The 27,810-nt window shown below is 42.7% G+C and overlaps 1 protein-coding gene across 32 annotated transcripts in view; it reads left to right on the plus strand.

The window, feature by feature from the left end:
- The window catches only part of MACF1 (microtubule actin crosslinking factor 1), a 340,643-nt gene that overhangs the window by 174,395 nt on the left and 138,438 nt on the right, over window positions 1–27,810 (plus strand). For all 32 annotated transcript variants that reach the window (XR_015156209.1, XM_086380225.1, XM_086380415.1 and 29 more), the window contains 23 exons: window positions 6,643–6,809; window positions 7,598–7,710; window positions 7,810–7,916; window positions 8,337–8,456; window positions 8,595–8,690; window positions 9,332–9,459; window positions 9,550–9,643; window positions 9,838–9,992; window positions 10,685–10,961; window positions 13,047–13,175; window positions 13,853–13,930; window positions 14,504–14,665; window positions 15,860–15,964; window positions 16,574–16,669; window positions 17,886–18,011; window positions 20,278–20,430; window positions 22,421–22,575; window positions 22,973–23,099; window positions 23,485–23,668; window positions 24,111–24,280; window positions 25,561–25,739; window positions 26,432–26,570; window positions 27,209–27,402. Coding sequence is in view for 31 of the 32 variants with exons in the window: in XM_086380225.1 (XP_086236351.1) it covers window positions 6,643–6,809; window positions 7,598–7,710; window positions 7,810–7,916; window positions 8,337–8,456; window positions 8,595–8,690; window positions 9,332–9,459; window positions 9,550–9,643; window positions 9,838–9,992; window positions 10,685–10,961; window positions 13,047–13,175; window positions 13,853–13,930; window positions 14,504–14,665; window positions 15,860–15,964; window positions 16,574–16,669; window positions 17,886–18,011; window positions 20,278–20,430; window positions 22,421–22,575; window positions 22,973–23,099; window positions 23,485–23,668; window positions 24,111–24,280; window positions 25,561–25,739; window positions 26,432–26,570; window positions 27,209–27,402 (3,254 nt within the window). In the remaining variant the exon portion in view is untranslated. The remainder of the gene's footprint in view (window positions 1–6,642; window positions 6,810–7,597; window positions 7,711–7,809; window positions 7,917–8,336; window positions 8,457–8,594; window positions 8,691–9,331; window positions 9,460–9,549; window positions 9,644–9,837; window positions 9,993–10,684; window positions 10,962–13,046; window positions 13,176–13,852; window positions 13,931–14,503; window positions 14,666–15,859; window positions 15,965–16,573; window positions 16,670–17,885; window positions 18,012–20,277; window positions 20,431–22,420; window positions 22,576–22,972; window positions 23,100–23,484; window positions 23,669–24,110; window positions 24,281–25,560; window positions 25,740–26,431; window positions 26,571–27,208; window positions 27,403–27,810) is intronic.

Consider the following 27,810-nt stretch of genomic DNA (forward strand, 5'->3'; position numbering starts at 1 on the left):
ATGGACCCTTGTGGCTAGGGATGAAATGTATAAGGACAGCGTGGGTTCAGGCAAGTGCCGCTGTGTCTCGGAAATCTTAGAAAGGAATGTAGATGATGTTTTCTTGAAAATGCACCCTAATAGTAGCTTTATTATTTTTTGAAGTACCTTTATGTATGAAAAAGACTGTGTAAGGATGCCTGTGAAGACTCTGAATAACATGATTTTATGAAATGTAAAGGCAAAAATAAGCATGGATACTAAATGCATTAGAAATGCTGCTCATTTTTAAACCTGAAGTGTAGTTGGTTTACATTGTGTTGGTTTCTGGTGTATAGTGAAGTGACTCATATATATCTTCTTTTTTTACTTTCTTTTCCATTATGGTTTATTACAAAATATTAAATATAGTTCCCTATGTTATGTGGTAGAACCTTGTTTGTCTATTTTATATATAGTTGCTTGTATCTGCTAATCCCAAGCTCCTAATTTATCCCCTCCTTCCACTTTGATAACTGTAAGTTTGTTTCCTATGTCTGTGAATCTGTTTCTGTTTTGTAAATAAGCGGATTATTTTAAATATGAGTATATGTGTAAATAAGTTTCTAAAGTTTATGTATTCATGGGGCCACAGAGCTTTCCTTTCTCCAGTTCTCTCTTCCATCTGTCTATTGTCATTTGGGGAGATTTGGGACTGCCTACTGTTTGGAGTAGGCTTATTTTAGCCAGAGATATGGCATGTCTCAACTGAGTTCTGTCAGAGCAAGCATGTCTGGTTTTCAGTTTCCCCTTTTTCATCTGGCTAACTTCTACTCAGATCTTAAATTTCAGCGAAGATGTTGTCTTGTCGCCTCTGTCAAGCTCCTTGGTGCTGCTGGTTTGCGTTACTTGCTTAGCTCTGTCACAGCATTGATCTCTCGGCTTGTCGTCGTCTTCCCTACTAAATTGTTTGAGCTTGAGGCCCAAGGTTGTGCTTTTGTCTTGAGATACCAAGAACTTGAACACAGCTCCTAGGACATAATCTTTGCTCAAGAAGTCACAGCAGAATAAGTACATGGCGTTTGACTTTTTTTGTTCTTCTCCCTCCTCCTGACGTATGGTGTCTGCCATAGTGTGAAGCACAGATGAGACGCTGTTCAGTAAATTCTTGTTGATTTGCGTGTGTGTTAGTCTCTCAGTCATGTCCAGCTCTTTGCAACCCCATGGACTGTAGCACGCCAGGCTTCTCTGTCCATGGAATTTTCCAGGTAAGGAAACTGGAAAGGGTTGCCATTTCCTTCTCCAGGGGATCTTCATGACCCAGGGATCAAACCCAGGTCTCCCACATTGCAGGCAGATTCTTTACTGTCTTGTTAGGAGCATATTCAGTTGCTAGACATGCTTCAGAGAAGGAATTAATCAAGCTCTGGGAAGTGTGTGTTGAAAGAGAATTCAGGTAGATGAGCTTAGTCTCTGAGGTGGTCACGAGACTGTCCCCTTTTCCCAAATGGTTCCTTTTAAACATCCAGATGAAGGAGAAAGCTCCCTGGCTCTGAAGCTAGAATTCTCCATTTGGGAGATGAAGGTAAAAGCTTCTACATAGCTCAGAGGACAGCACTGCAATCACATGTAATACGTGAAGAGATGGACAAAAGCCAAATTTAATCACTGAGATGATTATGATGATAATCCCATTTTTCTCATCCAGCTCACAATCTAGGAAGGCCCTAATCCAAACAGGGTATTTTTCCTTTCCCTGAGGGATCTAAACATTTCCCTGTCTCATTATAGCTGTGTGGAAAATCTGAAGTACAGCTGTTCATTGAACTGTTTCCAATACAATATACAAAGATAGTGTGATTGGCAGGCAGGAGATGCCATCAGAGATACTGACTGTGATATTGTGAATATACAGTATCAGTTGACTAACTGGAATTGCTTTTTAGGGTCAAGAACCCAGATACTCACATTTCATTTTGCTTATTCAAATTCTGTCCCTTTTCATATCAACAAATCTATTTCCTGTTCCCAGCAATATTTTGCTTTGATGTGTGTGTGAAACTCTACAGTGGAATAACTGGGCTATGCCAGGGATGCTGTGGAGGGGCACTGGCAGGGAAATGGCACTGCTGAGAGGCTGTTTACACTGGGCTCAGGATGATGGCTTGGGCAACATAATCCGTTATTGGGTCCTTAGTTTGCTTGATGATACACTATACATTATTTGCTAAGTAAGTTTGCTGTCAAAAAAGTAATGTGTCTCATGATTCTAAGTAGGTCTTATCCCCAAATATATTTTATTTGTTTATTTTTATTGTTTATTACTGGGCTTCCCTGATGGCTCAGACGGTAAAGAATCTGCCTGCAATGCAGGAAACCCAGGTTCGATTCCTGGGACAGAAAGATCCCCTGGAGAAGGATATGGCAACCCACTCTGGTATTCTTACCCAGAGAAAGCCCATGGGCAGAGGAGCCTGGCTGGCTACAGTCCGTGGCATCTCAAAGAGCTGGACATGACTGAGTGACTCATATACACATTGTTTATTAACCAAATGATTATTAATTAAAACACTTTAATTGTCCATTATATGATTAGCACAACACTAGGTGCAGTGGGTGATAATACGGAACAGCCCCGATCACTGAGTCTCAGATCTGGAAGTTATTTCTTCCACAGTATCCAGGCTTCTGCTGGGACATATTCTGTGTTGAGGGAGCTCTCCTTCCTAGCGGCTGCTGTGATTTTCAGTCGTTCTGATAGTTCAGATGTAGTATCTGCACCTCGGGAAGCCTGCTTTCAGGGAGATATTAGATAATGTGCTGTGCTTAGTCTCTCAGTCGTGTCTGACTCTTTGAGACCCCATGGACTGTAGCCCACCAGGCTCCTCTGTCCATGGGGATTCTCGAGACAAGGATATTGGAATGGGTTACCATGTCCTCCTCCAGGGGATCCACCCAACCCAGGGATTGAACCCAGGTCTCCCGCATTGCAGATGGTTTCTTTATCAGCTGAGCTACCAGGGAAGCGTATATTAGATAATAAAAACATATTAAATAATAGCCAGTGATACAAGATAACATTTAAGTGATAATATAGATTATCAGTGCTGTGGGAGTTAGGCCAGCAATAACTGAAGGAAGACCCCCATTTATTCAAGGAAGAGAGAGGGAACACTTATTTGTTGAATTTAGCCGTTTGTTTGGGCTAGGTACATCACTGTATAATCCTAAAAACGTAATAGGTGTGATTCCCACTTTACAGATGTCGTAAACCGAGGTCCAATTTACAGTTGGTGAAATTGAGATTCAGACCTAGGCCTGTGTGGAATCAAAGGCATGTACTTTTCTCCTCTCTCAAGACTGCCATCTCTAAAGTAGGTCCTGTGCTAGATTTTGGAGGTTTCTTAAAATAACTTTTCTCCTAAATATAAAAATATACATAATGTAGAAAACTTGGGAAATATAAAAATCATCTATAATGCTATCACTTAGATAGAACTATGATTACTAATTTGGTGTATATACATATACATGCATGTATCTATCATATTATGCGTATATATGACTGTTACTTAACTATATATTTTTAATGTATTATTATTTTATTTGTATTATTTTATAACTATATATTATAGTTATAAACTATATATTTTAATATATATTAACATATTTATATATGACTTAACTATATATTTTTAATGTAAAATCACTATTATTATTTATTATTTTGTTTGTATTTTATTATTTTGTTTGTATTTTTCTTTTTTGTTTTTTAGTCTTAAAATTTTTTTTCTTTAGTTTATTGGTCACACCATGTGGCATGCAGGATCTTGGTTCCCTGACCAGGGATCAAACCCGTGCCCCCTGCATTGGGAGCTCAGTGTCTTAACCACTAGACCAACAGGGAAGCACCCTTCTTTTTCTTTTTACAAAACATGGTGGTTTATTTTCCTGTCACTAACATTTTCGAAAGCATACCTTTTTTCCCCATAAGTAGGATTTTTGTATTGGTAATAAGATCAGCAAACTTTATATAGTAAAAATATCTGAGTCTTTTTACTCTGGAGGAAGACTTAGCAAAGGCCACCAGTTTATTTGACAACACATTTTTTATTTTACTTCATCTCATTAATTTACTTTTTCCTCGTCAATTACTACTTTTTTTTTTAAACTAAACCATACCTTTTTAAGTGCTATAAAGAATTCTGCCTTGTGTATGTGTTGTAATTTGTGACCGATCAATTCCTCATTAGAGTTTGAGCTCTTTGTAACATTTTGCTGTAAAATATTTATCATATTTTGATAAGCATTTGAAAAAATTCCAGCCTTATTGAAGTATAATCGACAAAACTGTGACATATTTACAGTGTACATCATGGTGATTTGATATTCAGACAAATGTTGTGCTTTACAGATACTGTTTTTTGTTGTTGTTTTTTTTTTTACAAACTGAAGGTTTGTGGTGGCCATGCATTGAGCAAGACTGCTGGTATCATTTTTCCAATAACATTTGCTTACCTCGTGTCTCTGTTCCAGATTTTGTTGATTCTTATATTTCAAACCCTTCATAAGCAAAAAGATTACAATTTGCTGAAAGCTCAGATCATAGCGTTTTTTAGCAATAAAGTATTTTTTTAATTAAGGTGTAAAAAACAATTTAATTGTTTTTTAAGACATATGCTATTGCGCATGTAATATAGTATAAACACAACTTTTATGTATACCTGGAACCAAAAATGCGTGTGACTCACTTTATTGTGATTGCTATCTCCTCTGTTGCTGTGGCCTGGAACCAAACCTGCAGCGTGTGCTTATGTGCCTGTATGTGTATACTAAGAAAGGCTTCCCACCATCTAGTTAACTGACATCCATCACCTCACATTTGTGTGTGTGTGTGTGTGTGTGTGTGTGTGTGTATGTGTGTGAGAACATGTAAGTTCTATTCACTTTTCAAATTTCAGTTATACAATACAGTATTTTCCCCTGTAGACACCTGTGTTTCACATTAGATCCTCAGGCCTTAAATTCAGCTTACAGCTAAAGGTTTGTACCCTTTTTCTATCCTCTTCCTATTTCTCCCACCCCACAGGCAACCACTGTGCTATACTTTCTGTTTCTATGGCTTTGATATATTTTTTTTAGATTCCACATTTAAAGTGACATCATGGAATATGTGTCTTTGGCTTATTTTGCTTAACATAATACCTTCACGTTTCTCCATGTTGTCACAAATGGCAGGTTTCCTTTTTCATACCTGAATAGTATTTTATTGTATATAACACATCTTTATCCATCTGTCTGTTGAGGAACACTTAGGTTGTTCCTCTGTCTTGGCTATTGTGAATAATGTTGCAGTGAACATGGGAGTGCTGATAACCTCTTCAGTATCCTGTTTTCATTTCCCTTGGATGTATCCCTGACTTCCCTGATAGCTCAGTTTTTAAAGAATTTGCCTGCAATGCAGGAGACCCTGGTTCGATTCCTGGTTTGGGAAGATCCACTGGAGAAGGGATAGGCTACCCACTCCAGTATTCTTGGGCTTCCCTGATGGCTCAGATGGTAAAGAATCTGCCTGCAATGAGGGAGACCTGGGTTCAATCCCTGTGTTGGGAAGATCCCCTGGAGAAGGGAAAGGCTACTCACTCCAAATATTCTGGCCTGGAGAATTCCATGGACTGTATAGTCCATGGGGTCGCAAAGAGTCAGACACGACTGAGTGACTTTGACTTTCACTGGATTTATACCCAGAATGTAAGATTGCTGGATCATAGGGCAGTTCTGTTTTGAACCACTATACTGTTTTCCAGAATGATTGTACCAATTTATATTCCCACCATGAGTGCACAGGATTCCCTTTGCAGCACATTTTCACCCACACTTGTTACCTTGTTTGAACGCTTGTTTCCTTGTTTCTGATGACCGCCCTTCTAGTAGGTGTGGGGTGAGAGCTCATTGTGGTGTTACTTTGCGTTTCACTAGTGAGCAGTGGTGTTGACTACCTTTTCATGCACCTTTTGTATGTTTTCCTTAGAGAAATGTCCCGTCGGATCTTCTGTGCAGTTTTAAATTGGGTTGTTTGGTTCTTTGCTATGGAATTCTGTGGGTCCATGTTTTAGAGGTTAATCTTTCATCAGGTATAGGATTTATGAATGCTTTCTTCCATCCTATAGGTTGCCTCTTCATTTTGCTGATGGTCCCCTTGGCTGTCCCCCTTGCTGTCTTTTAGTTTGATGTAGTCCCAGTTGTTTGTTTTTCTTTGTTTTCTTTTGGTCTTGATAAACATTTGTGTATAAATTTTTTTGCACATTTCTCTGATAACTTTCTATCAAATATATGTCTGTTTTAAGACTTATTTAAAAACTGCCCTCCAGAGGCAACTTATGCCCTTTATACTCCCACTAGTGGCAATATCATGAGAATACCCAATTTTAGATATTCTCTCCAATGCTGACCAGTATCATTAAAAAATAAAAACTCTCCTAATTTGACAGGTGAAAAAAATTACCTCTCATAGCTTTAATTTGCATTTCTTTGACTACCAGACAGAATGAGTATATGTTGGGAGTTTTCATCTGAAGTGATACCAGCCTTGGATCTCCTTCTAAGAGTCATCATGTATGAAGAGAAGGTTAAAAGGCTCCATCTTATTTATCTTAAATTATTTCATGTCCTATCTTTTGACAGATCTCTGACATCTACATTAGTGGAGAATCAGGGGACATGTCAGCTAAGGAGAAACTGCTCCTGTGGACCCAGAAGGTGACAGCTGGTTACACAGGAATCAAATGCACCAACTTTTCCTCCTGCTGGAGTGATGGGAAGATGTTCAATGCGCTTATTCACCGATACAGGTAAATACAGCGGCGCCTTGGGGGCCTGGAGAGGCTGCTTCTCATCTCTTTCTTGTAATTAGCTATAATGCCACATTTCCTCTCAGCTGACAATCCAGGCTCTGATTCATTTTTTTTATTTAAAAAAGGAATATGTACTGAACTCCTGCTCTTCTAAGCACTGGGCTCATATAGAAGTGAAGAAAGCAGCTAAATTCTTCCCCTCATAGAGATTACTTTTCAATGGGGAAAATAGGCAATAAACACAGAAGTGTGTGCTGTCTTACAGGGGTGAGGGCAGTGGAGGGAAGAGAGTGATGGGGGTTGTGGTGTTTTGGGCAGGGTGGTCAGCGGTGGCCTCTCTGATGAGGATGTTGGAGCAGAGTCATGGATGAGGAGTGGGCCATGCCGGCCTCCAGGGTCAGCGTGATTCACTTGGAGGAAATAACAATTAGTTATTGTTATAACTAAGAAGTGGGAATTTGCTTGGAGTGGGTGAGGAAAATAGGAATTTTGAATGACAAAAATCAATATTATTGTACTCCTAGTGGTCATAACCATGCATTGGGAAAATTGATACCTTTCCCTTGAAATCCAGCAAACCTACTATTGTATAAGTTTAGAATTAGGGAGCCCTGGGTTCCTGGAATGTGATTAACAAGGTGACTAGTGCTCCTCTAAACCTCTTGCTTTCTCTCTAACTCATCCAGTATTTTTCAGCTTTGAGTACTTTTAAGAGGGTTTCTTTGTATGAATTCCCATGTGCTTGTAGCTAGGGGCATTTCATATGTCTCGGTGGACTTTTGCAGACCTGATCTGGTAGATATGGAGAGGGTACAGATCCAGAGCAACCGAGAGAATCTGGAACAGGCATTCGAAGTAGCGGAAAGACTAGGGGTCACCCGGTTACTGGATGCAGAAGGTGAGAGCTGACTGGAATTCCGGTGTTTGACATACATTCATTATTTCTTCCCCAGTGGGTTCCGTTGTTCTAACAGATTTCTTGCCCTTTGTCTGTCAGATGTGGATGTGCCATCTCCAGATGAGAAGTCTGTAATCACTTATGTGTCTTCAATTTATGATGCCTTCCCTAAAGTCCCCGAGGGTGGAGAAGGGATCAGTGCTACGGTAAAAGAACATTTTCCCAAAATACCTTCTGGCTGTGATTGCTTTGGGTGGAGTGTGTTGATTAGACTGTGTTTCTACAGCACTCAGTGTGTGCATAGCACTTTGGTACAGAGCAGACTGAATCCATATCGTCTTTATACATGACTGTTGTCCTTGGTCCATGGGAATGAATGTAGAGAGCGCTAATTTTGTAGCGTCCAGCATAGGCTATTCTAGGTGTCAGGAAATTGAATCCCATCTTGAGAGTCCTTGAGGAGCTTTGAAACTGGGACTCTGAGTGTTAAACTGAGTGGCTGTGTCTGTGTCAGTAATTAAAGGAAAGGGCTTTACGTGGTTGGGGGTGGCCTGAGATACTTTCTCCTGAGCTTGGCTTGCACACTGCTAATCAGGGCGTGTGTGGTGTCTCCCTTTTGGCAATAGGAAGTGGACGCCAGGTGGCAAGAATACCAAAGCCGAGTGGACTCCCTCATTCCCTGGATCAAACAGCACACAATACTGATGTCAGATAAATCCTTTCCCCAGAACCCTGTTGAACTAAAGGTAAAGTTATGGACTTAAATCATTTTTCATAAATTCACCCTGGGGAGTAAGTCTCAGAGCTTGTTGCTGCTGGCTTCTGGGTGAGATGGTATGAAAACTGGGATGTTTGTGTTCATTCACCAAATATTAATTTTGTAGGCACTTTATAATCAATACATACACTTCAAAGAAACAGAAATTCTGGCCAAGGAGAGAGAAAAAGGAAGAATCGAGGAACTATATAAATTATTAGAGGTAAGGAAGCTTATCCTTTGCTGAGACCGGGGGTTTGCTGGCAGGCCGTTTGTTACTTTGTTCCCTGCATCTTCTTCCAAACCTTCGTTAATAGCAATATTCTCAGGGTGACAAATCAAGCGTCACTCTCAGGCTGCTCCTGAGAGTTTACAGTAAAGAGGAAGTATCTGCCGTCACTGTTCTTCAAAGGGCCTATTGGAAAGTGGCACACATTCATTCAGAAATCTGGAGTTTTATGGATGTTTTCCTATTTCTCAGGGGAAGACTAATTCTTTCTCTCAGATAGAAAGAAAGAAAAGAGGTTTCCCTTCACATTTTGATTCCTAGAGAATTTGAAGTTGCGGAGACGGGCATTTCCACAGTGGGGTTAGAGAGGACAGGAGGATTTATGGAAAATGTGTAAGAAATGGAAGGATTTCAAGCAAGTGGTCCCTGTTTTAGAGGTGATTTTTTTGTTCTCACCTGAAGGTGAAGTACTGCTAAAATATTCACTTGTCATCTCTTATTAGACAGTGGGGAAAATTGCTGAATGGCTGGGCAAAGAAGCAGGAAGTGATGGACGAGGCGTAAATTAAAACCGGGGCCTGAGGGCATGGCTGTGTTTTTGGACTAAAAGAGTATCTCTGTTTTTTTTTTTTTAGGTATGGATTGAATTTGGCCGAATTAAACTGCCTCAAGGTTATCACCCTAATGATGTGGAAGAAGAGTGGGGAAAACTCATCATTGAGATGCTGGAGCGAGAGAAATCACTTCGGCCAGCTGTAGAGAGGTGGGTCCAGAGTCTGGAGGGGATCTGGCATCACTTACTGGGCCGCTTTGAGCTCTGCCCTTGACTCTGGTTTTCACCATATTATTTTAGGCTGGAATTGCTGCTACAGATTGCAAACAAAATCCAGAATGGTGCTTTGAACTGTGAAGAAAAACTGACACTAGCTAAAAATACACTGCAGGCTGTAAGTCTGTTTCATCTCACATGTTCATGTCACATGTTTTCTACTCCTCATCCTGTGCTGTAATGGTTAACGTCAGTAGTTGAGGGATCCAGCTTCATTTGTCTTGGAATTGCAGTGGACCCCTTGGCTCCCTGGGTCCAAGTGGGTGAGAGCAGAGGGAGCTATCCCCCTCTCACTCTCCCTTTCTCTCTCAGGATGCTGCTCACCTGGAGTCAGGGCAACCAGTGCAGTGTGAGTCAGATGTCATCATGTACATTCAGGAGTGTGAAGGTCTCATCAGACAGCTGCAGGTGGATCTCCAAATCCTACGAGATGAGAACTACTACCAGCTAGAAGAGCTGGCTTTTAGGTGAGCAACATGGGACTCAAACAGAGGGCCTGATCACTACTGGTTCTCAGATATTATATTAAGAGTCGGGCACTGAATCTTACAGCCTGGACGTTAGAGATCAGTGTCTCAGTAGGGATGCTACAGGTATTTGAGGCAGGAAAATTCTCATGGTAGAAGCAGGTTTCCTTTATTTGAGGCCCTGCCCACTAAGTACCTGAAGGATTCCCTAATGTTTGTGTATGGCGTCTTATAATATCCCCACATATTTCAGAGGGACCTGCAGCACTGTGGTACCACATCTGCTTTAGAACTACTGGAGCGATTCAATGTAAATTTTCATAGAGGAGAAACCCAACGCATATGGAGGGGATGAGGATCTATGGACACACCTGAGACTAACAGCTACATCTTTTGACCCCTTAGTTCATGGTTTATTCTGTTGTATCATCCAGGAGTTGTAAACACTGGTTTTGATTTGCTTCCCTCCAGGTAACACTGTAACTTGGCACTGGCCTCAAAGATGACTCTGAACCACGAAGATGTACATAACACCACCTTGCATTCACAGAACACTTTTTCTTTTTAAAAACAGTTTCCCTAAGATGATCTCATCTATATTTTTACCTCATCCTTGTCAAATGTATAGGGAAATTTTTATCTCAAAAAGCACATTATAAATTTAATGTCTTCTTTCTCTTCTTCCATCTCAGGGTCATGCGTCTGCAGGATGAGCTGGTCACGTTGCGTCTAGAGTGCACGAACTTGTACCGGAAGGGCCACTTCACTTCCCTTGAATTGGTTCCACCCTCTACTTTAACCACTACTCATCTGAAAGCAGAACCCTTGACCAAAGTAACCCATTCTTCTTCTACCTCCTGGTTCCGAAAGCCTATGACTCGGGTCGAACTTGTGTCTATCTCCTCCTCTGAAGATGAAGGAAATCTTCGATTTGTGTATGAACTACTGTCTTGGGTAGAAGAAATGCAGGTGGGTGTACATTCCAAATACTTATGCAGCACACTGAGGTTCCTTGAACTCAGCAATTATCTAAGAGGGTCGGGTTGCTCTGTGTCCCTTGTATCAGTTCAGTTCAGTCGCTCAGTCGTGTCTGACTCTTTGCTACCCCATGAATCGCAGCACGCCAGGCCTCCCTGTCCATCACCAACTCCCGGAGTTCACTCAGACTCACGTCCATCGAGTCCGTGATGCCATCCAGCCATCTCATCCTCTGTCGTCCCCTTCTCCTCCTGCCCCCAATCCCTCCCAGCATCAGAGTCTTTTCCAATGAGTCAGCTCTTCGCATGAGGTGGCCAAAGTACTGGAGTTTCAGCTTTAGCATCATTCCTTCCAAAGAACACCCAGGACCGATCTCCTTTAGAATGGACTGGTTGGATCTCCTTGCAGTCCAAGGGACTCTCAAGAGTCTTCTCCAACACCACAGTTCAAAAGCATTAATTCTTCAGCGCTTAGCTTTCTTCACAGTCCAACTCTCACATCCATACATGAGCACTGGAAAAACCATAGCCTTGACTAGATAGACCTTTGTTGGCAAAGTAACATCTCTGCTTTTGAATATGCTATCTAGGTTGGTCATAACTTTTCTTACAAGGAGTAAGCAAGCGTCTTTTAATTTCATGGCTGCAGTCACCATCTGCAGTGATTTTGAAGCCCCAAAAAATAAAGTCTGACACTATTTCCGCTGTTTCCCCATCTATTTCCCATGAAGTGATGGGACCAGATGCCATGATCTTCGTTTTCTGAATGTTGAGCTTTAAGCCAACTTTTTCACTCTCCTCTTTCACTTTCATCAAGAGGCTTTTTGGTTCCTCTTCACTTTGTGCCATAAGGGTGGTGTCATCTGCATATCTGAGGTTATTGATATTTCTCCCGGCAATCTTGATTCCAGCTTGTGCTTTTTCCAGTCCAGCGTTTCTCATGATGTACTCTGCATATAAATTAAATAAGCAGGGTCCCTTGTATAGATTCCCTTAATTATCGTTGCTGCCTAGCTCCCAAGCCCCCTTCTCTATTAAATTTTGAAAGAATAAGATAAGTTCAAATCATCAAAATCCCATCTTAAATGCATGAAAGTGAAAGTGAAGTCACTCAGTCGTGTCTGACTCTTTGCGACCCACGGACTGTAGCCTACCAGGCTCCTCTGTCCATGGGATTTTCCAGGCAAGAATACTGGAGTGGGTTGCCATTTCCTTCTCCAGGGCATTTTCCTGACCCAGGGATTGAACCTGGGTCTCCTACATTGTAGGCAGATGCTTTACTGTCTGAGCCACCAGGGAAGGCTTAAATGCATAGGCTTTTCTAATTTGAAGCCCTTCATGGAGCTCTTCCCTTCAGCTGACTGTGCTCTCCGTGGGAGCTGGTGGGAGAAGTTGCCAAGTCTATAAACCCCAGTTATCTCTTCTCAAATTCCCTCATTGCAGAGAAGCTGCTGCCTCACTGTTGTTTTTGTATCAGCTCTGAAGTGTAAGCAAGACACAGTTCTAAGGGGCAGTATTCACATGTATTTTAGGGTAACAGTTCAAGTTCGACACTGTCCTCTTACCTCTAACCCTTTTGTTTTCTATGAAATTCTTCCCATCTTCTGATGACAGATTCCCCCTGTACCAAAAAATAAACTCAAAGACAAGCTCTTTTACAATTACCTTCCATTAGCCAATAGTTGATGACATGAATGGAGCTTAGTATTTATGGATATTTATTTCTTATCTCCATTCTGATTGTGAAATGAAGAGACTCCGTAAAGGGAAATGCCTAAACTGTAAAGTTAAGCCTTTCAGCCTATGGGGACACCTTTCTTGTTGGTAAATTCAGGGATGTATTCCCATCATGCAGCAGCAAAGGGCTGCCATTGCTGCTTCTAGGGATGGGGTTTATCCTCCAGCTCCTTGAGGGTACGTCATAACGTACTTGCCTGTAAGAGGCCAAGATGGAGATGGTTTAGATGTCCTTTTTGCCAGTCCCCTCTCCACAGCCACATCATCCAAACTGATGCTGACAGTTTTCATTTTCTGCCAACTTAGCAATAAATGATATTCCTAATTTCTTTTTTCCCAGATGAAACTGGAGCGGGCAGAGTGGGGCAGTGACCTGCCTAGTGTGGAGCTGCAGCTGGAAGCACAGCAGCACATCCATGCCAGTGTGGAAGAACTGGGCTCAAGTGTCAAAGAGGCCAGGCTGTATGAGGTGGGAGGCATTCGGAATCCGTTACGGGCAGCGGGGTGGCTGTGCGATGGAGCAGTATACAGTGTAGCTGTCCCGTACCTGAAACTTGACCACAAGTCCCTTTTGCACATGAAGTATCTCTTGCTTTTTTGAAATAACTTTGTGGGAAAGGTGTTTTTTACAAACCCCTTTTTATCAAAAAGAGTAGTGATACTGAAAGCTAAGGTCAAAATTAGTAAGTAGCGAATGCAGTTTCCAAACTCAGGCCCTTGGATCCAAAAATGTATGCTCTTTCCACTGCCCATCTACCTGCAGTAGAGAACTGGTAAGCAAAACTGTTTCCTCAGCCTCTCCTCTCCCTCACTCTTTTGTGTTCTCCCATTTTAAATTTCAAGTCCCCTCTTCCACAAAGCATCTAACTAGTTTGAGGAGTCAGCAGGCATAGTTTCGCTTAGAAACCTCCCAGAATCGCTGGCAGCAGAAGACCGTGAGGTCTGTGCGGCGTCTTCCTCTGCTAGGCCGTCCACACCAGCGCTGCTCCGAGCCGTCAGTCTCAGCCAGGGATGCCCCGTCCAACTGCTGACTCTCAGAGTGACTAATCTCTGTGTGCAGACGTAATATTTACATAGTTGAAATTATACCATAGATATAGTTTACTTTTTCTCTAATATATTTTTATCTCATTCTTTTCTTATCAGGGAAAAATGTCCCAAAATTTCCATACCAGTTATGTTGAAACTCTTGGAAAGCTGGAGACACAGTATTGTAAATTGAAGGTGAGTTTTGACTAACTCTGTTTTGTTCTGTTCATGGAGCATGTGGTTCCCTAATTCAGAAGGCTCTTGGTTTGGGCCCATTTTGGTTTTCTATTTATTAGGTTATATTGTTTCCTGTGCAGTTGTTCATATGCATCATCACATTTTTCTCAGTTTTCTTCCTGGGTTAGAAACCAGCGCCCCAGAAAGTTTGAAGTAGAGCTTATCATAGTTATTATGCTTCACCAAAGCAGTGACCATCAAAACTCAAAGTTTGAGATTGGTAGGACAGAGACCCCTCTTCTGTTTGGTCTTCATTCTTGTATTCAAGATTGTGCAGAGTAGGACCGGCCCAGGATCATTCTTTATCCACGAAGCCCCACACAGTCCTGGCATGTTCTCACTTCCAGCCAGGATTGACACGGGAGTCCTGTACCAGACTAGTACTAAATTTAAAACTGAGGAGAAACACCCAGAGATTTAAAAAGCAAAGCTAAATTCATTTCCTCAGCTATTCTTTGCTTTGATGTCAAATGTGCTGTATTCTATAGATGAAAGGCTGACATGTAACCTTGTAATCCTTCCTTTGTCTAGGAGACTTCTAGCTTCCGGATGAGACACCTTCAGAGCCTGCATAAATTTGTCTCGAGAGCTACAGCTGAGTTGATCTGGTTGAACGAGAAGGAGGAGGAGGAACTAGCATATGACTGGAGTGACAACAATCCCAATATCTCGGCCAAGAAAAATTACTTCTCTGTGAGTCTAGCACAACAGACCCGTCATATTTGGGAACAGCAGCGGAAGGAGCCAGAGGGGCTGGTCTGAGAGCCTGGGTTTCGGGATTTGCATTTTGCTAGATAGAATGGGGACCCTGCTTAATATATCTGTTCCTGTGAGAAAGTGTATATGGAGAGAGGGGAAATCAAGCTCTAGAATGAATTTATTTGGAATGTAGTTAGAAAGGCAGTGTCTAGGGTGACAGGAGCAGCAGTCTGCAAATTGAATCATTTTAGAAGCAATTTAACTTTGTGGTCAAGGTTATAGACTTTGGAATGAGATAGACCTTAAGTGAAATTCTTATTCCTCTGCTTGTTAGCTCTGTGACCTTGGTAGGCCATTTACTCTCCCTGGACCTCTGTAAAATGGGATAATAGTGACACTTCAAAGGGTTGTGTAAAAGGCTAAGTAACATTTAGCAAGCAAATATAGTACAAGGCTTAATATTGTTTAACTGAGGTGTATTCTTGGCTTCTTATACATTCTGAATTCTCTGAAGTACGATTCTTCTCAAGTAAAGGAGAAACGATACTGTAATACAGTAAATAATCGATAAGAAGGAAACTTAGGCTGTGATAGAGACATAAGGAAAGTGCTCAGAGAGCATCGGGGAGAAGAGGTCAAATCTGATAGCAGGGATCAGTACCCAGTGGCACAGAAGAGCCTCTAAACTGCGGCCTAAGTGTTAGCAGGACCTAGAGCCAGTCAGCTGTGTGGGTCAGGCGCTGTGTCAGTGGGCGCGGACGCGAACCCTCCCCTCCAGCCTCGTTCCCTCCAGCAGCACAGGAGAGCTGGCCTCTAAACTGGGGCCTAAGTGTTAACAGGACCTAGAGCCCGCCAGTCAGCTGTGTGGGTCAGGCGCTGTGTCAGTGGGCGCGGACGAGAAACCTCCCCTCCAGCCTCGTTCCCTCCTATCTTGCCTTCAGCCTCTCCTGTGTTCCCCTGCTTACTCACATCTGGCTCAGGTCCCGTATCTGTTGTGAGTCATTCTCCAGTGATTCCAGCATTTTTGCTCTTCTCTGAAATCCTCTAGCACATACCGTTCATGCATCTCATTTTGGCACTAACCCTGGGTTGCAGGCTCCTGTAAAGTAGGGTAGGGAACACAGCCCTTTCTTTATTTCTACTCCTTCCTAATAGCACCTATTGAATAAAGCTGAATTCAATTTTCAGGAGCTGACAATGGAACTAGAGGAGAAACAGGACGTGTTTCGGTCTCTACAAGATACAGCCGAGCTACTGTCCCTTGAGAACCACCCCGCCAAGCAGACTGTGGAGGTGCGTATGACTTGAGGGTGTGAGGGTCAAGTGCACAGAGGTTGTAATTATACAAGTGTTCACATGAAAGACTTAGCTCTGCTGAGGGGCCTGGAGGAAGCATCAAGGATCATGCAGCTTAGGTCCTCTCCCTTTACACCCCAGCCCCCTAAAGACCGTAGAGAGTTGTGATAATAGCCTAACAAGGACACTGAGAAACACCAGAGGCGATGTCAACTCCTGACTTCATGGGCAAACTGACCTGAACCGTATTTTTTCACAGAACTGTCTAGACATATCCTGCCTCTTGGGTGTGGTGCCTGTGGCCAGGGAAGAGGCAGTGGAGGCAGCAGAGGGATTGACTTAGGCCTGGGTTTTGCTGCCCCCATCATTTAGTTGCAACTGAGTGTAGAAGAGGCCTTTTCTGTGTAACATCTTTTAACAAAACCATGTTGGATAAAAGACAGGCCTCTCTTTTGTGGGGAGCTTTGAGCTCATGCCAGCCAAGTATCTCATGTATCCTCTGTGGGCCTCTGGCACTAGCGGAAGTATAGATGGATGAGTGCATGGCACACATGTGGCAGGTCTGTTAAACCCCTGCCCTTCTGTCCGTGCACCTGGTCGTTGCAGGCTTACAGCGCTGCTGTCCAGTCCCAGTTGCAGTGGATGAAGCAGCTGTGCTTGTGTGTCGAGCAGCACCTGAAAGAGAATACTGCTTATTTTCAGGTACCTGGGCTGTGTGTGTGTGTGTGTGTGTGTGTGTGTGTGTGTGCGTGCGTGCGTGCGTGCGTGCGCGCGCGTGCGCACATGCGCGCACAAGCATCAGAAAGGATGGCTCTGTTTTCATCAGAGGGGATACCTTTTTTCATTCAGGCAAGAGGCTGTAAGTGTGATTGCCTGTGCTGGCGTGTGCCTGCAAGCATGCCACGGGATGGACGAGGTTAAAAACACGTCTGTGTTGGTGAACCTTTACTGTACAAACCACGGCCCCATGAGACTCTGGGTTGGTGGTTTGGGCTAGGCTCAGCTGAAGATTGTTTTCTCGTCTTGCCTGGGTGACGCATGGCTGCAGGCAGTCGGCAGGCAGGCTGGGGGCCGGTTGGTCCTGGATTGTGTCACTCCCATGTCAGACAGTAGACTGGGGTGGCAAGTCAGTATGCAAGTCTCTAGCATCCAGTAAGCTGTCCTACTGGATCCTTTGTAAAATTTTTTTCTGCCTGTTTTTGATTTTCCTGGAGGCTCAAGTGGCACATGCCAGTTAATAAAATGACTTCAGAGGTGGAGGGTAGCAGGGAAACAAAAAGTCCACTGGTGTGGGAAAGAGTAGCTATGTTCCACAAGCAGCCAGAGAAAGTGTGTCCCGGTGCACAAGGTCTTTTTTCTGCTGTGACATGTATTAATGTGCCATTGGCTAAAGCAAGCCCAGCTTGGGGAGGGCTTTGCTGGGGGATGAAAATAGATCCACCTCCTGATGGAAGGGGCTGTAAAATATCAGAACCATTTTTTTTTTTTTCTTCATCAATCTATCATCACATCAAGAACATACTGCTTGTTTTCTGGTGAGGGTGGAAGGAGGAAATAAGCCATTATCTCTGTTTGGATTTGCTTCTAATTAAATAAGCTTCCTGATCATTTTGTAATCATATCAGTAAATTGAAACACGTGATCCCTCAACCTCTAGGCTTTTCATGAAATAGACCTTACAGTCAAGTGCTGTCACTAGCCAGCACACAAGAGAAGGAGCAGTGGTTTCTGAAGGGTGAAGCAGACTAACTCTTGTATTGCGTTCAGTGGGCTTTGTGGCAGCCAGCCCTGCTGTTTCCCTGGCGTGGCCTTTGTGATCCAGGACTGTCTAATCAGCCGGCACAGTGGGGTTGTTCTTTCTCCATCTTGGTATCATGATGCACTGAGCACCAGGTACCCTTCCCTCTTATCCCCGCAGTTCTTCAGTGATGCTCGAGACCTGGAGTCATTCTTGAGGAACCTCCAAGATTCCATCAAACGGAAGTATTCCTGCGACCACAGCACCAGCTTATCCCGCCTGGAGGACCTGCTGCAGGACTCCATGGTGGGTGTTGCATCAGTGGGATGACTGCTTCTGGGAAGCAGAGTAAACCCTGTCAGCTGCTGCTGTTCATATCCTTGAAAGCGCCAGGGCTGCGGGTCATCACTGTAAAGTTTTGCTCACATTCGATTGGAGTTTAGTCAATGTGGTTCTCTTTCTCTTTTCTTAAAGAAGGTGCTAATAGGAGTCCTTGGGGTATGCTTTTGAAGTAAGGGCCTGGCCATGTGCCCCTGAGCCACATGGTGGTCATCACTGTTTCTTTGCGTTGTTCCTGTTTTAATGCACTAGTTGGAGCCAAAGATGGGGTGTAGAGCATGAAAAATAGGGTTGATGGGATTAGCTGACACCAAATTCTTTTTCACTGTCTCGTGCAAAGAGAATTAAAATACCAATGAACTAGACCTAAGCCAATTTTTTCCTGTATATATTATATAGTTGAGAAGATGGGGCTCAAACTACATCTCAAATTAAGATGGAAATATATATTTAATATGGAAATTACTTTTCCTTTGTGAGAAGCCAAGGGGAGTCTAACATTTCAGTAACAAGTTATAAGTAAGAGAACCATTATAACCCCAAGCAGTGTCATTTTCTTCTTTTTTTTTTTTTTGCGTGGGTGATACTGGGGAATTTTTGAATATTAATTGATTGAAAAAAAATGCTTTCAGGTACTGTAAAGCTATGAATGAATTTAGGCTCAGTGGTTTCACCTGAGCAAAGAATTTGTGAACTGAATTAATTTGGAATGAAGGGTAAAGACCTGACTTTTCCGATGTCTCTAGAATGTCTCTTGGAGGCACATCAAGTATGAAGGAGGAATATAATAATCCTTGGCTATTATCTCCTCCCTCCCACAGAGTACCTTCCTGTCGTAGGGTAACTCCTCTGCAGGTGTTGTCCTATCTCCTCTTCTCGAGGGTCGCTGCTCTGCTCCCTCCTCTCCAGGTCAGGGGCATCGAGTTGGCGGCGTCATCGGGGCATGGAGTCACCTGGGTCTGCTCCGCAGCTTGTCCGTCAGGTTCGGGAGCATCTGTCATGGCTTCTGGTTCTTTTCAGACCTTGTACCACGCTGAGCGTTTGGTCTCTGGAGCTTGAGATGTTTGGCTGTGGGTTAGACAGAAATTGACATCTTTATTGCAAGGAAACTGAAATGGGTAGACCAGCTCTCAAGAATGGAACAATGTGGCTGTCTCCCTGACATATTCCATTCCTCTCTCTTAACTAATAAGTTAAAGTTGTATTTCTTCCAATCATGCTCCCGGGGACAGGCACAGGTAGTTTGTTTAAGCATTTCTTTTTCTCTACTTGCATATTCTTAATTCTTTAATGGCATTTCTTAACATTTTTAACTCTCTACCCTCATCACATCTACTTCCATCCCAAGAAAGCCCTCTTCTAGGGACTTTTTAATACGTCAAAATGATCTCGAAACATCCTGGCTAATAGATAAAAGCTATCTTTTATTCTCTAATGGAATTGGTAGTAGATTGCTACCAATTTTGTTGACAAGAAGTTCATTAGTTTTTAAGAAAATTGGGTTTGCAGAGACTTGAGAGTTTCAATTTTGCATGAGATCTCTTTCAAATCTATCAAATTTATGTAAATATACCCCAGCAAGACTCCAAAAGGTAAACCCTAAATTGTTTCTCACAGTACCTTCACCAACAACTTTGATTTATAGGTTGTTGGTTGAAGAGCTAAGATCTTTCTCTAGAAAGTTTGATTCAATCTAAGAAAGTAAAATATTTCTAATAGAGCTTGGGAGATAACATTATTTAAAAAAAGAAAAAAATTAAAAGAGCATAACTCTAACCTCTCCTAAGCGGAGAGGCAAGAGCTGGCTTCTGTCAGTGAGAAACTGAATAATAATAATAATAATAACAACCACAACCTAGTTATTATCATTGTTTTTAACTTCCATGTTCTCTGAACCTTATTTGGCAAAATCCTTTGTTAGCTGTATTTGGCAGCTAGAAATTCTTATTTTGTTTTATTTATTTATTATTTGCTTTTGCATGTGGCTTTATGGTTCATTGAAAACTGCACAGGGAGAAAGCTGCAAAATTTGAGTATAAATGCACTTGGTAGCAGACAGAAGCATCCTCTCCTGTCGTCTTTATCCCTGTGTTTCTAAGATGGCTCCACCAAGGATCCCTGCTTAACCGAGAAGTGACGTTCTCAGAGGGAGTGGAGCACTCAGTTTTCTTTGTTGGCTCAGTCTCCCGAGGAGCAGCATTAATGTCTCTTCGGTTTTCTTCTCATTTTGTAGGATGAAAAGGAGCAGCTTATACAATCCAAGAGTTCCGTTGCCAGTCTTGTTGGGAGATCAAAATCCGTTGTTCAGCTAAAACCACGCAGTCCTGACCACATGCTAAAGAGCACCATATCCGTGAAAGCCATCTGTGACTACAGGCAGATTGAGGTGAGGAGGTGGGGAGGGTACCTCCTGCTCCAAAGGGAGACAAGGGACAAGGGAAGCCTTCAGTTAGGGTTATGATAATAAGGAAAGATCAGATAATAAGGAAAGATCAGATGATAAGAGTTCTGTTGTTAGAACTTAAACGTGCTCAAATCCATCATTAAAAGCATAAGCCTCAACTCTACAATCTTGACCTGCTCCCTGCCTCAGTAACTGACATCATTATCTATCCAGTTGCCTAAGCGTGGCTAGAAATGGGGCTTTTTAGCATCCTAGAGAGACCATGACTCCTCTCCTCTTTTCCTACAGCTGCTACCACGTCAGCGTTTGTAAAGAAACCCCTCACTGTGCTTCCCAGGTGGCGCAGTGGTAAAGGACTGGCCTGCCAGTGCAGGAGACATGGGTTCAATCCCTGGGTTCAGAAGATCCCCTGGAGTAGGAGATGGCAGCCCACTCCAGTATTCTTGCCTGGAAAATCCCATGGACAGAGGAGCCTGGCAGCTACAATCCATGAGACCACAAAGAGTCAGACACAACTTGAGGGCACACATACACACACACACACAAATATCCCTCAAGTATTCTTCTTTCTATCCCTGCTGCTTCTACCTAAATCAGACCCACTTGGATTATTGCATCAGCCTCCCATTCAATGTATTCTTTATCCTACCACCAGCATGATCTTAAAAAAAAAAAAAATCTCTCCCCTGCCTAAGTCCTACAACAATTCTCCATTTGTTCTTCTTCATTTTATTTTTTAAGATTTTTTTTTTCACACATGGGCCACTTTTAAAGTCTTTATTGAATTTGTTGCAGTATTTTTTCTGTTCCGTGTTTTGGTTTTTTGGCTACGAGGCATGTGGCATCTTAGCTGCAGTCCTGACCAGGGACTGAACCTGCACTCCCTGCGTTGGAAGACTAAGTCTTAACCACTGGAACACCAGGGAAGTTGCCCCATTTCTTTTCAAAAAGTCTGAATTCCTTAATGTGGCTTCAGAGTCTTGAATAATCTCTTTACCCCGCTAACGAAGAGCGGGTTTTTGCCTTCCTTGCATTCCCTGGTAAACTGAGTTTGTCACACAGTTTTGTAACCAAGTAGCATATCAGAGAAGGCAGTGGCACCCTACTCCAGTACTCTTGCCTGGAGAATCCCATGGACGGAGGGCCTGGTGGGCTGTAGTCCACGGGGTCGCTAAGAGTCGGACACGACTGAGCGACTTCACTTTCACTTTTTACTTTCATGCATTGGAGAAGGAAATGGCAACCCACTCCAGTGTTCTTGCCTGGAGAATCCCAGGGACGGGGGAGCCTGGTGGGCTGCCGTCTATGGGGTCGCACAGAGTCGGACACGACTGGAGTGACTTAGCAGCAGCAGCAGCAGCACATCAGAATATGTGGGATATGTATCTCTAGTGGCCTAGCATACTTCCAAGCACATAGTAGGCTCAATAAATATGTGTTATAATACCAAAGAACGAATGACCTCTTCCTGTGCTTTTATCTCAATATTTGTCTATAAATTAGTCAGAAACCAATAATACTGGTTACCTGTCTCCCAAGAGAAAGAGCTGATGATTTCAAACGCTTAAACAATTCAGGGATTTGAGTGGGGTGACAGGAAGGGAGGATATGGAAGTATCACAAAAGCAAAGTTGTATTATATCCCTTTAATTTTTACCGTGTTCATTGTGGATACAGAGAGATTACTCGTGGAGCTCCTACAGTCTCCATATAACTGTCATACCTGAGTTACTCGACATGTAACAGGCATTTAATAAACACTTGCTTCATTTATTTCTTTCATGTTACAACCATCCCTGGGTTGTATATTTATACACATTATCTTTTTGTCAAAATCAGAAACTTTCCCTAGGTGATAAAGATCTCCAAAATGATTTTTCCTTAAGGATTTCATAGCCTTGGGATCAGGCACCAGGTAATAATAGGTCATTTGTTTATCCATTAGCAATAACTTGTAAATTTGTCTTTTCAGATAACTATTTGCAAGAATGATGAGTGTGTATTGGAAGATAACTCACAGAGGACCAAGTGGAAAGTGATCAGCCCCACAGGGAACGAGGCAATGGTGCCGTCAGTCTGCTTCCTCATCCCCCCACCCAATAAGGATGCCATGGAGACAGCCAGCAGGTACTGGCTCAGCTGCCACCCTGAGCTTCCCCACCTCTGCCCTTTGCGGGTGAACTGATGGAGGGATGAATCTGCGTTTGCTTTCTAAGCATTGTTGTAATTTTTCAAAAATTTCAAATGGAGTTATTTTGTCTCTATTTTGTCTGTCATTGCTTTTCTGCTCTGACTTCTCATAATTATATTATCAGTATATTCAGGTAACATTTATGATATTGCTAAATATGTGCTTGAGAATATCAATTAATCTAGGTCTAAAGATCCTGTGTTGTTAGTATTTGACTTGTTGTCTTTCTCTGCTCAGCTCTGCTGAGGCAATCACCTTTTTGTCCCTTAGAAGGTCTCTAGGGTGGACCTCAGGCCTTAGAAAAGCTATAGCCAGGTTTTGTGTTGTTTGTAGGGTGGAGCAATCTTATCAGAAGGTGATGGCCCTTTGGCATCAACTACATGTCAACACCAAAAGCCTTATCTCCTGGAACTATCTGAGGAAGGACCTTGACCTTGTAAAGACCTGGAATCTGGAAAAGGTAATTATGGAAGCTTTAACCCAGGCTTATAGCCTATTGGCAAGTTTTATCTTTTCAGCAGGACTCCTCCTCACCCAATTAGTGGGAAATGAAGTCAGGGATACTGTTGCAGGGTTAGGAGCTTGAGGATCTTAGAAACTAAAACCTTTTGGATAAATGTGCGGAATAGGGGAATGCTGGTGAATTGGCCATCATTAAGGTTTGCATCCGAGAGGGCACAGAGTGCTTCTGAGATGCTAGTAATGTCCTGCTTCTTGATCCGAATGCTGATTTCATGGACACATTCAATTTGTGAAAAATCAACGTGTTTATAAATATGGTTTGTGCACTATTTTGTATTACATTTCTATTCCATTGAAATGTCCACTGTTTATTTTCTCTGCAGCTCCGCTCCTCAGCACCTGGGGAGTACCACCAGGTTATGAAGAATCTGCAGGCCCACTACGAAGACTTTCTGCAGGAGAGTCGTGACTCGGCCCTCTTCTCAGTGGCTGACCGTCTTCGCTTGGAAGAGGAGGTGGAGGCGTGTAAAACCCATTTCCAGCACCTGATGAAGTCCATGGAGAATGGTGTGTGCCTTGGGAAGAGGGAGAGGAAAGGTGGAATGAGAGCCCTGAAAGGTGCTGCTCGACCCTTCAGACAAACTAGAAAGTATCGTCAACACCTTTTTACCACTTGCATTGCTAGGAAAACTTGAGATAGCGAATAACTCACAGAGATGAATTCTCAAGATCAGATCATGGAAAACAAGGCTGTGTTTTATTCATCATTGCTAATAAACCTATCCCGTTTTCTTGTGGAAATTATGTATTTGGACCTTAAAGCTCAGTATATAATGCAGGGAAGTTTGGGAACAGGCAGAAGGTTCCCCATATAAGGCTTTGCTTTCATTCATGGAGTATCAGCTCTGCTAGAACCAGTGGTACCCTATCGCGGGGTAAATCTGTTTTTCTCAGGTTTGCCGATCTCTGTTGTGGTGCTTAACGGTCTTCTGTGCTTGTGCATTCACAGAGGACAAAGAGGAAACTGTGGCCAAGATGTACATTTCAGAGCTGAAGAACATCCGGCTGCGCCTGGAGGAGTGTGAACAGAGGCTAATCCAGCGAATTCAGTCCCCAGCCAGCTCTCGGACTGACAAAGATGCTCGGCAAGACAACGCATTAAGGATTGCAGAACAAGAGGTAAGCCTTTATAGCAAGGTGGGTGCTCTAAGACTGCTCAGCAGAGCTGCTGCTTTCCGCTCTGTCCCTTACACGTATGTTATATTCTGTGACATGGTTCCTGTCAGTCATGTGACTCCACAGATAGTACAGAGAGGCTCAGATTCTGCTATGGGCTCTGATGTACACTTTTCCCGGACCTTTTTTTCTAAGTCTTTGTTGAATTCGTTACAGTATTGCTTCTGTTTTATGTTTGGTTTTCTGACCATGAGGCATGTGGGATCTTAGCTCCCCAACAAGGGATCCAACCCACACCCCCCCTGCATTGGAAGGCAAAGGCATAACCCCTGGACTGCCAGGGAAGCCCCTGTGCAAATTACTTCTCATCCTTAGTTTCCTTTCTCAGAAAATGGAGATAGTACGAACCTCCATCCATAGAAGAACTATAGATGGAGATCTGTGACATTGTGCAGGAGGCAGTAATCAAGACTATCGCCAAGAAAAAGAAATGCAAAAAGGCAAAATGATTGTCTGAGGAGGCCTTACAAGTAGCTGAGAAAAGAAGAGAAGCTAAAGGCAAAGATATATACCCATTTGAAGGCAGAGTTCCAAAGAACAGCAAGGAGAGATAAGAAAGCCTTCCTTAGTAATCAATGCAAAGAAATAGAGGAAAACAATAGACTGGGAAGGACTAGAGATCTCTTCAAGAAAATTAAGATACCAAGGGAACATTTCATGCAAAGATGAGCACAATAAAGGACAGAAATGGTATAGACCTAACAGAAGCTGAAGATATTAAGAAGAGGTGGCGAGAATACACAGAAGAACTATTCCAAAAATATCTTCATGACCCAGATAATCACGATGGTGTGATCACTCACCTAGAGCCAGACATCCTGGAATGTGAAGTCAAGTGGGCCTTAGGAAGCATCAGTATGAACAAAGGTAGTGGAGGTGATGGAATTCCAGTTGAGCTATTTCACATCCTAAAAGATGATGCTGTGAAAGTGCTGCACTCAGTATGCCAGCAAATGTGGAAGACCTACTATCTAGAGTTTAATGTAATTCTTTTTGTCTTTATACTGAAGGTATGTCTGTAGTCAAGTCGGTGTTCAGAATTTATTTGTTTGTGTTCTTTGCCTTGCTCTGCCTTCATTGGCTGTTGCCTGGTTTATTTCATCATTCTCCTATATATGACATTTGGTCTGTTTCTGATATTTTGCTGTTCTAAACTAGGACTTCTTGCTAACCTCTTGGTTCAATTCTGTCTCTGTGTTTGTTGTGTGTCTTGTTCCTGATAGCACACTCAAGCGGATCTGCAGCAATTGAGGGCAGACTTGGATGCTGTTTCCATGAAATGCAACAGCTTTCTCCATCAGTCCCCATCTGGTTCCAGTGTCCCAACTCTGCGCTCAGAACTCAATCTGCTGGTGGAGAAAATGGACCATGTGTATGGTCTCTCCACTGTCTATTTAAACAAGTGAGTGAGTGAGAATTTGGGTCAAGAGGGCAATGTTTTCCATTCGGATGGGGAAAATAAAAGTACCTGGCATGTTTCATGAACAATGCAGGGGGATTACAGGTTTTGAAGAGCTTGTGCTCATAAAAAGAGATCTTGGCTTTAGTTCCAAATAACATGGAGTGGGTTCATTTGGGCTGCAGTGAACAAATGCTGGGAATACAGAAGGGGAAAAGAGAAGTTGATTTGCAGTTTTATGACTATTTTGAATCTCATTTCTGTTTGATTAGATACTTCTTTTTAAAACAGAAAAAGGGACACTAAAGAAAGAGAAATTGAAATTTTTATCTACACTGTGTATTAGGCTTTGAGGGTTTTTCCTCTACCCACACATCCCCACCTATGACCTTGAGGAGATCTTGGAGTCTTCATGGTTTTGAGTGGGTTTCTGTCCCCAGTCCTATTTTCTTGTGAGACCCCCACCATATGCACACACACGTGTGTGTGTGTCCCAGTGTCCTCCAAACTATATTTTAATTGGCTTAAATTGGCAGTACATATTACTATGCTTATCTTTATGAAACCCTGTCATCATTTAGTAATGATGAAGTTGATTTTGACAGTTACGATTGGTGACTCTCTTGGTAGTGCTCCAGGTGCGAAGCCCAGCTCTTAAAATGCATGTACTAATGGAAGTGATTTTATCCTCACAGGCTGAAGACAATCGATGTTATAGTGCGTAGCATCCAGGATGCTGAACTCTTAGTCAAAGGTTATGAAATCAAGCTGAGTCAAGAAGAAGCAGTACCACCAGATCTTTCAGCTCTGGAGTCCCATCGGTCTACATTACGGGTTGGTTTTTCCTAGTTCCTAGTTTGACTTAACATACTCATTGCTTGGGGTTAGCAGAGAAATGCAGTTTTGGATGGCATGCCACTGATTAAAGTTTGCATTCAAATTAGGCAATATATTATATTTAATGTCTTTTTACGTAGGTCCAAAGAAGAGAGGATCGAGACATATATCTAACTACAAAAGGGAGATAAAGGACCATGCTTCTCTATTTATTTTTTCCCTTTTCTCCTCAGTAAAGTCATAGTGTAATTGGATACAATCAATGGTTATGCTGTAAGTTTGTAAATCACTTAGCTCTTACTTCCTTTGATGCTCACAAGCAACTCTGTGAGGTGGCTAGAGGAGAGAATTTTCAGATTGGCTAAGTGGCTTGTCATGGTTTCATAGCTTATAAGTGGTGGAATCAGGTTTCAAACACTCAGGTTTCAAACACGTTTCTTGCACTTTTCTCTACTGGTTGCCTAGTGTGCCTGAGGACTATGGAGGCATTTCTGGCACAAACACTGTAGAGTCTGGGTTTGAATCACCGATGTAACATGGAGCCAGCTGTAGACAATAACTTGTTTTGTTCCTTAGTCTGAGTCCTTTTTATCATGGAATATATTTAACCTGTTGCTCTGCTTGTGTTTTTATAGCACTGGCTTAGTGATGCGAAGGACAAGAATTCAGTGTTTTCAGTCCTGGATGAGGAAATTGGCAAAGCCAAGGTAGTGGCAGAGCAGCTGAGCCGTCTGACCCCAGAGCGAAACCTGGATTTGGAGCGCTGTCAGGAAAAAGGTTCCCAGCTACAAGACCGTTGGCACCGGGTCATTGCCCAGCTCGAGACCCGGTGAGTGATAGCCCCACCCTTTTGTTCTAGGGTTCAGAAACTAGGTTTTAAATGAAAATAGAGTTATTTCTGTGTATGCTTATTTAAAGGCAGAGATTGGTCAGAATGTTGTCCAGAATGTATCCTGTCACTTGATTTCACACTGTCACTTAATTCCTGCCCCATCCTGACTGACTCCTGCCTTTAAGTAAGCATGCACTCACTGACCAGGGGACACCTGCGTCCCCTGCAGTGGTAGCACAGAGCCTTAACCACTGGACCACCGGAGACTTCTCTAGCTTTGATACTTAATATGAGTCATTATTCATTGTGGGGCTTTGCAGAATTTCTTGCTTCCTTTTCATTCGCTAATTTAGTGTTTTTATCTGTTACTTGAGGTTCTGTTTTTGATGCCCGATTTAAATAGGG

This window comes from Bos grunniens, chromosome 3 (genome assembly GCF_055505025.1).
Source record: "Bos grunniens cultivar Pamir isolate PY7600 chromosome 3, Bosgru_T2T1.0, whole genome shotgun sequence".
Lineage (NCBI taxonomy): Eukaryota > Metazoa > Chordata > Mammalia > Artiodactyla > Bovidae > Bos > Bos grunniens.